The 13,913-nt window shown below is 30.4% G+C and overlaps 2 protein-coding genes across 2 annotated transcripts; both read left to right on the top strand.

Annotated features, from left to right (window-relative positions):
* Positions 1-862: 862 nt before the first annotated feature.
* Positions 863-9,376, top strand: LOC126776349 (serpin B3). The gene is made up of 8 exons (XM_050498811.1): positions 863-984; positions 2,877-2,923; positions 6,452-6,573; positions 6,731-7,397; positions 7,529-7,728; positions 8,086-8,271; positions 8,380-8,518; positions 8,885-9,376. Exons 2-8 carry the CDS (start codon positions 2,905-2,907, stop codon positions 9,070-9,072), a joined length of 1,521 nt encoding a protein of 506 aa, XP_050354768.1. The 5' UTR covers positions 863-984; positions 2,877-2,904; the 3' UTR covers positions 9,073-9,376.
* A 541-nt stretch (positions 9,377-9,917) lies between these two features.
* LOC126776351 (uncharacterized) lies at positions 9,918-13,708 on the top strand. Its single transcript, XM_050498813.1, has 5 exons — positions 9,918-10,657; positions 11,006-11,151; positions 11,829-12,062; positions 12,138-12,376; positions 13,392-13,708. The coding sequence occupies exons 1-5, from the start codon at positions 10,006-10,008 to the stop codon at positions 13,594-13,596; spliced, it is 1,476 nt and encodes a 491-aa protein (XP_050354770.1). The 5' UTR covers positions 9,918-10,005; the 3' UTR covers positions 13,597-13,708.
* The last annotated feature ends 205 nt before the right edge of the window (positions 13,709-13,913 follow it).

The raw sequence follows: 13,913 nt of genomic DNA, 5'->3' as shown, positions 1-13,913 counted from the left end.
TTATTAAATGCTTATAAAAACCGCAGGTATGTCGTCAATGAATTGGCGATCTGCTAAGACCTAAAGTACCACAGACCAAGCAATCTTTTTCCATTCGAGACATCATAATCGTCCCATCTAGCCACGGTCTATAATTGCTCGTGACATAACTGAGTATGTTGTGTATTTTGATGCGACATTTCTAGGACATTATAAATTTCTTTCAATGTTATTTTTACGCCTTACGATTCTTTACCACTTAATTGCTTCTGTCGCAATTCATTCGATTTCGCGCACTCGATATCGGGACATGTGCTAGAGAATTAAGAGTTTATAGACAGGATGTTTTAAATAACTGTAGGTATCTCTTACATACATAGCTATAGTAAAAATGATAAAATAATGCAAAAAGCTTTTAATGAGAAACGTACGTTTTACAAAATTAAAACTATATATTGAATTGTTGCAAATATTATTGATAAAATGTGCAATAAAGCTAATTATGTTGACTGTTGGTCCGTGGGTCGAATTTATAAATATAAACCCTTAACATGTGCTAAGCTGGTGTATTGGAAACTCTTATCCTAGAAAATGAAACTAATATCTTCTCTAATCACCAAATTGGCAAACAGTTTGTTTGCCTCAAGTATATAATAGTTAGCGAGTTAGTAAATCAAAATAGGTTTTCTTTTTTTATTGATTTTTAAATTTATCTTGAATCTATCTACAAGTTAATATTATTTTAAGTCATAAACGTTAAATATCATCTTATGATATTTAATGTTACATTTTCACATTTTTCTAGTTTCCACTGTCAGTTCTATACGGACTGTTGTTTATTCAAACATAACTGTTAAATGTTGATATAAAGTGTGGCGAAGCAGCTTCCGTGCACGTCATTCACGATCGGCCGCAGCAAGAACACGGCCGTTCTTCGCGCGCGTTTTGTCAATTTTTTTTTATCTGTGTAACTTTTTAAATTGTGCCTGTGAACATAACTTGCGCGTAAGTATTTTAACAACTGTTTAATGTAGGTCAAACTTACTTGTTTAAATACATTTATATAAATTGGATTTTTAAGTGAATAAAGATAGTAACGAAAAGCGAATATTTTCTAGTAATTTTAAATAAAGGATTTGTAGTGGTCTTTTAATCGATTAATTATGGCGATGGCATCATTGAATCTAAGGTTATTTTAGGTATTTGAAGTGTTGGTATTGATGGAGCCGGTTTTACTTACAAATATTTTGAGTTTTATAGCTGTCATCGCAGGCGACTACTTAATATTTGAATTCATTTACTCGAATGTGATGTCACGTTCAACTTCTATAAAGATGTACTCATCTTTTATAAATAACTTGTTTGAACTCATAGTCGGATATTCATTTCTATATTTTTTTATATAAAATTTGCTAAAACTATCAACATCAACAAAATATATCGTTAACAATATGAGTATGATACTTATGAGAAAATAATAAAATGTAACAATATTTTTTAGCTCTAAAATTTTAATAAAGTAAAAATATTATACTGGTCTGCATAAATTAAAAAAATACAATAAATAAAAACTTTGCAACATTTTACGAGTATATTATTCAACTAAATAATATTATTTTATGATTTAATTTGCGATTCTTTCAGTAAACTGTGAGGTATTAATTAACACGAGTAGTTTTTACCAGACTTAATAATTTCTAACATTTTTCACTTTAAGTCACGCGATATATAACGAGGAAATTGCACAAAAATATTTTAATATTGCTTATCTTTAGACGGAAGTTTTTTATTCTTCATTCCGTATTAAAAAAAAATACAATAAAATGTCGATTTAGGTGAAATATATTATTTTATTTCTAAGAAAAATCACGGTGGATTCTGTATATTACGATGTTGTGTTTCTTGAACTGTGCCTGTGAATATAACTTGCTAAAATCTCGTCGATATTTTATCTTTTAATATAAGAATAGTGCTATGATAACCTCAATTTGGACAATTAAAAGAATATGTTAATAGAAATTGCAATAAATAACAAATATACTTATTCTTACGAAGACCTCATGTCGTAATTTTACAAAATTAATTTAAAGTTACCACTGGTTTGGAATGTAGATTTTACCGAGAAGAACCGGCAAGAAACTCATGACTTAGTAACTCAAATATCATATAATGATAGATTTTAATGATATTAGCTCTGATAAGTATGCTTACGCTTTAACATAAAAATAAACACAAAATATAAACACTTTTTATATTTTTTACTGAGAGAAAAAAGTGTAGATCTCAAATAGAAATACAGAACAATCTCATTATTATCATTTTTAATATAGAAATAAAAATTATTCGGTTGAATAATCACAAGAAATGTAACCTAATTAAAAACACAGTGCACGATGAAAATACTTATACGAAAACCACGGAACATTATGCAACAATTCTTATTTGTATAATTACCTATGTTCATGATGTCAGGTCTTCAATCTATCATTATTATTTCAAGAGCATGACTTTCCATATTGCATATTTGATATCCGTGATATTTATTACGAGAGATATATTAATATCATGATCGTTCAAGTGTTAATATGTCTTAAAAGTATTATTTCATTACTAACATGCGAATATAACAAAAAAAGATTCTTCCGAATTAAAAAAAAATAAATTAAAACGTGTTTAATTTATAAAGCTGACGAACATACAGCGTATATTGTATATGAGTTGTCAGACAAATTAATTAAAATTAAAAAAAATTTAGGAATTCATTCAAAATGTAACATTAATTTTTTGCTTATAAAAAACTATTTCGGATTTTAAGAATAAAATACCGAGTAAAGAGTAAAGTTTTCTATTTATAATGAAATAACATGTCGATCAATTAACATATTTTCTTTTTACAGTTAATAGTCGGAGCGAGTGATCGGTAAAATGAAGCCGTTATACTTGGGTGAGTTAAGAATCTCATGCTAATTACAAGTACATAATAAACAACTAGACTTAGAAACATACCTATTAAAACGTATTTGTGTTTATAATTCATCTCGTTCCCAATAGTCAAGGAAAACAATTTGAGGAAATCTTTACATGTCGGGTGATCTGCCACATTTGTTTTCAAAAACCAGCTTTGGAGCAGCTTGGTAGAATAAATTCCATAACTTCTCAAAAAGAGAGGAGACCTTAGTATAGTAGAGGGACTTTTAAAGGCTTGACTTTACTTTTTTTTTATAAAAACAGTTAATTTGTGCTTAATTAGGTTTCAATAGTCTGGATTTTTTTAAAATTTTATAACTGATTTTTAATAACAGACATTAAATACTACTTACTCTTAGTGAAGCTAAAAAAACAATATCCAAACCAACTCTAGTTAACATAATTCAACGCGAAATTGATTTTTAAGATCGGAGTTATTTCTCGTCTGGAGAGATATTCCAAACGGATATCAAATCAAATCAAAATATTTTAATTCAAATAGACTTTTACAAGTACTAATGAATCGTTACCACCGGTTCGGGATGTGGATTCTATTTAACAGATAAGCATTTATTTGTAATATGAAGAAATAACTTTTGTGTATCAATTTGTATTGCAGCCTTGTATGTTGACATCCGCTGTACAGATAATAATTATTCGTCTTTCTACGTGAGAGTAATATTTCACATACACTACGAAAACAATAGCTTTCTGCGTTTAAATTATCTTGGAACGACTATGGCGTTTTTTCACGGAATCCTTTTTTAATAATATATATAAATATTTCAATTAGTATATATAAGGTAAATTTCAATGGCGCCTAGCCAACGCGTAGGGAATATTTATAGGTTTAATGGCAATCATATGATTCCATATTCCGAGGTCCAAGGCTTAAAATCCGGATCAGGGACATAAGAACTTTTAAAGTTTTACTGTTAGGTAAATCTAAGTAAACACTCCATTGTCTCAGTAAGTAGACAAGGCCCAGGCCCCTCTTTTCCACTGGGCACTCTGGACACGTGCTCAGGACCCCTCCATCGATATAGCTGTAAGCTCTAAACCCTAGCTCCTGCCAGATCACCCAACGATAACCGATATTTATTACCGAAAAAAAATTTCAATGTCACGGTCATATCCTTATGTGCTCAGGGGCTCCAATATCCTATTTCCGATTGTGTGTGAGATAGGTTGCTATGGTCGAAATTTCATTAGTGCTTCAACAATTATTCATATTAAGGACTTAACTATATATACAGATATATGTTTAATGACTAGTAAAGCATGTGAAGTGACGTGATATGATATTAAGGATTATTAGAATCGAATTATTTTAAGTTACAAATTTGACTGTCTGAATACATATTTCTTACAAAAACTTGAATTGATTTTTATGGCGCAATCTATTCTATATTAAGATAAGTAGTACTAGTAGCTACATATAAACGGTTCATTGAAAAATGTGACTTATTTCGGAAGTACTTAAGTTAATTTTGCATTATTTTTATTAATACAAATTCACGGATCAGCATTGGTTGCCGGGATTATAAATTAAGATTCTCATGATCCACTACTCATTCACCTCGACTCCAAATAATAACCAATTTAAATTGGCAATAAAATTACTATTATTTGAGTATTTAAAGAGAGTTGTGACCTATTATTTACTTTTTTGTATGTTTATTATTGAAATAGTAAAAAATTGTCACATATACACAACATTGAATTAATTTTTTTTAAAAACAACTTAACAATATTAATTATAAGTATACAAATGTAAGTGATTGGTTTTTTATTATCATATATAATCGTTATCTAAAGGTATTAGGTAGGCTTATAGAAATTATTTATTTTATTAAATATATAAAACTTATTTTAAGTAAACATAAATAAATGGAATTATTCACACTATTCAAGATTTGCGTAAAAAAAAGGAACAAAAAAATCAAATATGACGCGTTATAAATACTACGGGCACTTATTTTTTTTAATACAGTAATCATTCTATTGCCCGAGTGAGCTCACTGATTACTTCCCAGTCGGTATGCGCTAGATTGTTTAGTATAGTAGAATTACCGAAAAAATATTCCTTTACATTTTTCAATTGTTAATATTAATATCGTTTAATTTTGTACCCAATTTAAATAAAATATTTAATAATATATAATATTTTTTTTGTCGAAACAATCGTATTTTCTAATAGACTTATATATTCTTAAACATATTATGTAAATCCGTAGTTTATAACTCTTAAATATTTAATTAATATTATATTATTTTTATGTTTATCGCTTATTACTGGAATATACGTAATATATGTAAACATATAACTGGAATAAAGTGGAAAATAGCGTCTAATTCCATAATTATAGTTTAATGTTGACGGTACACATTCGTGAGAGTACAATAGCGTAGGGTCATCGCAGTACGTTCACCGCGCACTTGCCGTGCCTTACTTGTACGAGTATAGGTAAGAATGAACTATAAACTAGTTTTTAATTGAATGAACTACAATAAAAAAAGTTAAAACATCGTATATAATGTTTTGATAATACTGATAATTGTGCACGCAATTCTCGCTAAAAATAAAGCTTGAAAATGTATTCGAGGCGATGACGTCGGTCCTTCACAACCGTTCTCACATCGACTTTCTACTGAGCAAATAAAATCAACGTTGATCTAACTTAAGTGCATCGTGCTATGCATTAATAAAACGTTCGCAGATATTGAGCACCGCCGCGCTGTATGAATCGACCATGATAATATTATGTCGAAGGAGGTCGAAGATTATATTATATAAATAAATATATAATAACTGAACTATTACATATCTAAAATATATAACACCCCGTTTTATTGCTTTCACTGGTGACAGGATGGCCTGTTTAATCGTAATATTTTTCCCACCATTAAATAATCAGTCCTCAATATTTCTCAAATAATTGTTAAATGTAAATAATTGTTTCGTACTTACTATAAACTATAATATACTATTTCAGAAATAGACTTGTATATTTATAGATGTGTATATGGTAAGTCCGTGGGAACGAATAAATTGCATCTCCTTTAAGCGTGTACTGCACTATTACCGCTAGCGACCTACAATCTTCGTTCACAACTAGTTTGATCGATATCAGTTAACTTTAATGATGCTACCTTTGAATAAGGACATCTTGTTTTCTATGTATGTTAATGATATAAAGCTCCTGTTAGACCAGTTAATAAAACAAGTAGTTATGTATATATAATTAATTTAATGGATTTATTTATTTTAACGCGCACTGATATTCTTTGTATATAGAAAATATAAATTGAAAACAGTCGATAGAATACGTTACCGATTTATGTAAATGTTTTAAAAATTTAATACTTTACTTATATAGAAGCACTGAGCTTCCTATATAAAACTTGTTTTTTTATTTTTAAGATGTTATATTATAGCTTCTAGGAAGTTGGAATGATAATTATATGTGTGTTTTACCATAATTTTCAATGTTCTTGATTACAGTTTTAGTGGTGGCCGTGGGGCTGACGAGCGCTCGATGGGTGCGCCGCCAGCGGTCTAACCAGCTCGGACTCACAAGTTTTGTTGGAGAAGCTACAAATGAACTTTCTACGACTATTTTACAAGTATGGTTATCATTAACAGATATAATAATAATAAGTAAATTACTACTATTATTACAAATTTAATGTATTACAAGATTAGAATCAAGACACAAAACTTATAACCAAAAATAATTTATTTATAAATTCCATAATATAATAATATTTTTTCTTATTACAGAGTTATATCGACGATGATAAGAACATTGCCTTCTCCCCTCTTGGATATTCAACGATTCTTGCAATATTAGCAGAAGGTGCGCGCGGAGATACGAGAAATCAACTAGTTTCAGCTCTGCACTTACCTGAGGATCAGAATCTTACAAGAAAAACTTATCGTTACATAATGGATCGTCTTAAATATAGAAATGAATACAAATATAATCAACCAGAGTTGAAAAACTTCTTCTACGTTTATAAAAATTATACAATAAATGAAGATTACAAGAAAATTCTAGAAGATTATTACTTAACAGAGGTACGATCTGTTGAGAGGTACAATTCACTCGAACCTAAAGATGATGAAGTGGAAAAAAATGTCAACAATGACGAAATTCCTGATCTGACTCCACCGAAAGAGTCAGATGAGAAATTAATAACATACGCTGTTGAAGATATCCCAGAAAAGGTAGATATTACTCACGTCGAATACAAACCTGCTAAGAACATAAAAGAACAGATAAAGCTAGTAAAGACTTCTGAAGATTCAAAGGAATTTGGCGACGAAGAGGAAACCATGGTCGCAGTTGAAGCAAGAAATCATGCGCGTAGTCTAAGAGTGCTGAACGAAAAAAATGATATAGCTTCAAGCATTTCTGTCAACAGTGTTGGAAAGAAATCTAGCAAAAGTAAGTTATTTACAACTAATTTATATTAACAACTTATTTTAAGAGTATGTTAATGAATATACAAATTATGATTTATATTATGCTTTTTTGGGCTTATCATCATATTTTATTTTTTCATCTTATTTTTTCAGCAAGCAATTCGTTGATGCTGATCTTTAACGGTATGTATTTCCGTGGATCCTGGAAGAAACCTTTTAACAAAGTGGAACCAGGAGTATTTTACAAATCCAACACTGAGAAGAAGCAAGTTCCAATGATGAAAGCCCGTAGTACTTTTAAGACCAGCTCGTTACCAGATTTGGACAGTGAAGCCATTTTTCTACCATATGATGTAAGTTTACTGCCACCAAATAAATTGTAGGCCAGTGTGTTTAATTTCATTGCACATATAGTTTATAGAAAAGTGATTCACTAATCAACTAAATATTAATATAGTAAGTCGATTCAAAGTCAAAATTGAGAACGTAATTTAAAAAAAAAAATGCATGAAATATTTACGGAATGTTCATATGCGTATTTAAGTAATAAAAAATATGGTAGAATTTACATAACATAACGAAATTTATGCTTTATCTTAAATTAATCTCTTATCTCTCCACGATTTTGATGATAATCTTGAGTATTGAATTATGCAAGTTTGTGTATTGACTTGGTTTTGTTGTTTGTACTTAAATCTTCTTATTTAAAGGGGGGACGTTATGCTCTCATGCTTCTCGTTCCACGGGCGCGCGATGGTCTTACAAGATTGATCGCAGACTTGCCAGTAACGTCCTTATCGGATATTCAAGAAAATCTTAAAGAAGAGGAATTACAAGTTTCATTGCCCACTTTCTATGTAGAGACAACTACAAAGCCGCTTACAGCTTTGGCTAAGGTAATACTGATGTATATTATAAAATTTATGGTATATTAATTGTCATATATTTTTCTGTGTTGTATTTGTAAAACAATCTTTAAAGTGTTTATTTCATATTTATTATAGTTCGGTGTAAGTAGAATATTTGGTCGGGAAGCTGAATTGACAGGAATATCTTCTAAGGAAGGTTTGTTTGTACAAGAGCTCGTACAGAACGTGGCAGTGCGTGTTGATAACACTGATTCGTCAGCCTCAATGATTGGAGGTAATTTGAATTATTAGAAAAATTTAATTATTTAAAAGGACTAATAAAAGCTTTTTATCTAGTTCTAATGAACCCGGTCAGTTCTAATGAACTGACCCGGATAAAACAGGATATGTATTCAATATTTTTTTTTTGTGAAAACTTTTAAAGTTTTATTCGTATGTAAATTCAAGGTCAAACTTTCATTTTTATTGTTATTAGCTTGATGCATATTGTTTGTAAATTGTTATTATAATATCGTATATATGTCCCAAATACCAACAAAGATTTTGTGATATAAAATTTTAACAGATTCTTAAAGAATTCTAATTCTATTAGAAAAGTTATTGTTGGAATAATGTTGGTTAATATTTTTTTTTGTTATAGCAAGCAGCGCTGTCGAAGAGGATGAATTGGCTTCATTAAAAAATCTTCCTTTGACTGAAGTCAAGGAACCGAGAAAGTTTTGCGTCGAGCACCCATTCGTGTTCTACATCGTCGATCGTTTGGACAACCTAGTAGTTGTCGCTGGCAAAGTCACTGACCCACAATCGCAATCTGACTTCTCACTATAAATGACTGCCGGAATGATAAAATTGTTGGAATAGTGGAAAATCTTTTTAATCTGTATATCTTAAAAGCTAAAATACATTATTTTTCTATTACTTATTATTATATTACAAGTTACGTCCCACTCCATTACGTTAATATTTTCGTCTATTTACTGTAGGGTTAACTTTTAAGAAATAGATATTTCCAACGGAACCAGATGCATTTGATAATGATAAAGTACACAGCTTAGATTAACTTAGCATTAAGTTTATTTATTTTTTAGGTTTTGTGATATTTTTAAGAATAAATTATTTATTTTTACAAAAATTGCATTTTTTATTATTTTTAAACCTTTTCGTTGTTTAAAATTATGTTAATATTGACAGTAAAAGTTGTATTTTATATAGGTAAAAAAATTAAAGCTATTATTTGTGTATAAGATTAAAATACTTCGACACTGTTTGGCCGATCACCATGAGAGTAGCCACACATAGTACATATATTTTATATAGAGATTAATTTTGTTGTAACTCTCCTTTAGGGGGCACTGCATTACATCAACTTGCATGCTGTTTAGCCTGTTGTCATAATCGTTTGTAAACGTATAGGCAGGGAGAATATTTTAGGACAAGTCGTATCGGATGATGCGACAACAAACAAGGCATTCGGAGATTTTGGTACTACTATAAATTTACATAAAAATATTTTGTTAATTTTTATAATGATGTTAATAGCCCCTTACAAATTTAATTTTAAATAAATTATTTTAGTTACAGTTGTCAGTCTGCTTTAAATTGAACACGTCATGTAACCTTTTAATCACATATAAGCGGGTACTTTTAAATTTGTTCGTTAGTTGACACGGGAATAAAGCTCTCACGCCGGTCGTGATTGAACGCAAAAGAAACTAACACAAGGTCTTTTATGTATAAAGATTAGTATTTAATTTTTACTTTATGATGGACATCGACAAAGAAAATATTAGATTCAAGGTAAAATCAAAGATACCTCTACCTACAGAACCGTTACCTCCTATACCACAAAACGTATTAAAGAGACAACAGGAGACAGAAATGGAAAGACATCCATTGAAGACTATTAATCAACAATCAAATAATATAGTTAATAATGCGGGGCCTAGCCATAAAAATGAAAAAGTAGAAAAAATTAAAACAAAAGCTAAATGTCCTGTTAAGATAAATACTCGGCATGTTACTGTTCGACAAAATACCGAAGACTTAGACTGGGACTATAAAGTGTTTAAGGACGATACTGTTGTAAAAAAATGTAGTGTCATAGTTATTAGTGATGATGAGTGTGCACTCGATGAAAGTAAACACAAAGAATCACGTTATTTTAATGATAATCGTCAAAAGAATTGCCTCGCTGAAACAAAAAAGGCAGTTACACCAGCTTTAAAATCGCCGACTCTAGAACCAAATAAAGTGAGAAATATTAAAAGAAGCCTTAAGAGACCCCACAGCCGAGAACTGCAAGGCTTGTCGCCTATGTTAAATTACGATAAGGGAGATGAGAGACATAGACGACGTTTATTTAATGAATGTCTGCAAGATAAGTTACAGTCATACATACAATCACCTGATTCTCGTAAGTATTTATGTAGGCATATACATTCATGCAACAATAAAAGGTAACTAATTTAAAGTTTAGCTTTATTGCGTGTAAGAAATTATTTTAGTTTTTGCACTGAGCAAAATGTTTTCCTATAAAACCAAAATAATAGAATTAGTCTGGATGCGAGTTTCTTCGAGCTTATAACAAAATATTCAATCAAATTTCTCTAAAAATTAAACCAGTTTTTTATTACAAAAATGTACGCATCGAACGAACAATTTGTACTCAATGAACATTGATCATTTGCGAGACATATCCAAAAACATACCCAATTGTAATTAGACTTGCTAAAAGCCCTTGCTTTTTTTCTTTTAATTTAAGTTAAAAAGTCATACATGAAATGCTTGAACCGAGACTATACAGCGGATATATTTACGTATCTTATGAATGTGGAGAACAGAACAGAACAGCCTAGAATAACAAGCATAACACGCGCATGTGTAATCAACTGGCTGATGAAAGTTAACGTGAGTTAAATGTCTTTTTAATTGCTTTTAATAAGACGAAGATGTCTTTGTATTATTTATTTATTTATTTTTACTTGTAATCAACAGCGTTACAAAAATGTTTGTACAGTTATTACTCATTACTGAAGTAAGGCTACATAGGATTACAATTTTATAATACGAAGTTTCAGAAAAAATAAAAGTAAAGACATAGTATTAGTATTAATATTTACAGGAAAAAAAATAAAATAAAATAAAAACATTCTTGTGCGCGTGTGTGCGTATGTGCGTGTGCGTGTGTGCGTATGTGCGTGTGTGCGTGTGTGGTGGTTGGTTATTCAATTTTTTTTCCCATTAATTTGAATTATTTCTTTAAATAACAAGAGGTGTTTGGTGTCTTCCTGCTGGACAAACATATTCGCTAGTAAAAGAGAAAAGAATTTTATCGTGTGCCATTGACGTTTCATTTTAATCTGTACTCGGATGTTAGTCAGAATAATAATATAGCAAAACAACAAAAGCTATTTGGAATTAACTGTATTTATAGATGAAAAATTGTGCTGTAAAAAAGTGTTCATCTTAAAATAAATAGAAGAAATTAAAAAGGAAGTTTCAAGTTATTGTATTTTCATATCGATTATAATAATGTATTCTATGTAAGGTAATATTATTATAAATACTTTTGTTAACTCTAATAGGGTTCAGATGGAAATCCCGCAGTAATTCAATCTGCAATTTGGTATCTGGATTCAGTATTAGCCGTTGGTCACGTTCAGATAGAGAAATTGCAACTTGTCGCAGCAGCTTGCTATTGGATAGCGCAGAAGATTCACGGTACAGCAGCTACCGCAAAGCGGCTTGTTAAATTCTCAAGTCATGCTTTTACAGCTGGAAATCTTGTAGCAGCTGAAAAAGCTGTACTATATAAATTGGTAAGACCTAGAAAGAGTTTATTGTACACGTCATAAACAATTATACAATTTTCAAAGAGTGATTATTTATTTCAGAAATTCCCGTGTCAACCTATAGTACCACAAGAGTTTATAACGTACCTCTCTTGGTGGTGCGACAACTTGCATCCTGGTGAGATTGAGGTGGCTGCGACGTTTGTTTGTATATCTGGACTAATGACTGATAAAGACCTCTGTAATGAATGTCCATCAGTAATTGGTGCTGCAGCTGTTCGGAACGCCGTTTTGCTCTTAAGAAAGAAGGAAGCTATGGTTAAGCTTCAAACAAATCCTATGTAAGTGATGTGATGAATGCGTTGTAAATAGAAAGATCAATAAATAATATATAATAATATAAAATTGAAGTCATATTGACGGAGTTGCAACCTGCACAAATATGTGCTCAGACACAGGTGCACTCTATTCCCTTACTCTTAAAGTTTAATGACGATCGACGTGGTCGAAAAGATATGTACTAGATTAGATTAGAGATTAGATGTAGTAATAGCCATCCCAGCTTTTATTTGCATGCATTGCCCATGAGTGCTATCACTAACAACTTCCTTAATCAGTGTAAATACTTAAACTTTATTGACAGAACAAACGAATAAGTTTTATTGACCTGGGGACGTCAACTTCAGATATCAGCACTAGCTTAAAAAGATATAGATTACAATGACTTCATTAAATCAATGAATCGTTATAAGATTATATTAAAAATACGTAATTAATGTACTTCTAAAAAAAATATACTGTTTTTATATTTCACTGGTGGTAAGGCTTTGTGCTTCATTGGTGGTAGGACTTTGTGCAAGCTCGTCTGGGCAGGTACCACCCACTCATCACATATTCTACCACAAAACTGCAGTACTTAGTATTGTTGTCTTCCGGTTTGAAGAGTGAGTGAGCCAGTGTAATTACAGGCACAAGGCACATACCATCTTAGTTCTCAAGGTTGGTGGTGCATTGTCGGTGTAAGCGATGGTTAAAATTTCTTACAATGCCAATGTCTGTGGGCGTTGGTGACCACTTACCATCAGGTGGCCCAAATGCTCGTCCACCTACCTATATTATAAAAAATTAAAATAAATACACGTAATGTTTTGCTGTGATTAAAATGTCTTAATAATAATGGTTATCTAAGTAGGTAGGTATCTAACTAGGTAGTCTGTACTAGACTTTTAACAAAATGAATACTACTCATTCTTTGCTAATATATTTTTTCTTAAGATTGAATTATACTGACGAATTAAATATTAAAATTATCAAGATATGAAAACGTTAATATCATGTAATATTTTTGCTTTGTAGATTTATAGCAGCCGTGAAGAAGACGTCTAATATTTCCTATGTCTGCTCCTTACAAAGAAATGGAGTTCGTTTGATTTCAAAACCTTTATACGAATATAAGGCACCACTCGAGTATTATGGCACACCACCCCATTATATAGCTCAGAAAATTATTAGTTCAGTTAATGAACTTGCAATTATAAATAAAAGAGTAGTCTCAGCCTGAAGTCCTGGAATGAAATAAGCAAATTTCAAAGTCAATTAAGTATTTTAACTTCATCAGCTTTTTATATAATATACCTATTGAACTTAATTTTAATATTTCTTTTACGTATATTTTTAATTTGCTTATATAAATGAGACTTGACAAAACTTGACTTATACTTATCATTAAATTATTTAGATTTTATTGAAAATAATGTTGTGAGATGAACTCGAGATAAGACAGATGTAAAATAAATTAATTAATTTTATATATATATATATTTTTTACCCACAATTATTCTGGATATAAAAAGTTTAGTCCTTCCGTAGTCCACTCGT

The sequence above is a fragment of the Nymphalis io genome, chromosome 20, assembly GCF_905147045.1.
Source record: "Nymphalis io chromosome 20, ilAglIoxx1.1, whole genome shotgun sequence".
Taxonomy (NCBI): Eukaryota; Metazoa; Arthropoda; class Insecta; order Lepidoptera; family Nymphalidae; genus Nymphalis; species Nymphalis io.
This window is presented reverse-complemented; position numbering and strand designations above follow the sequence as displayed.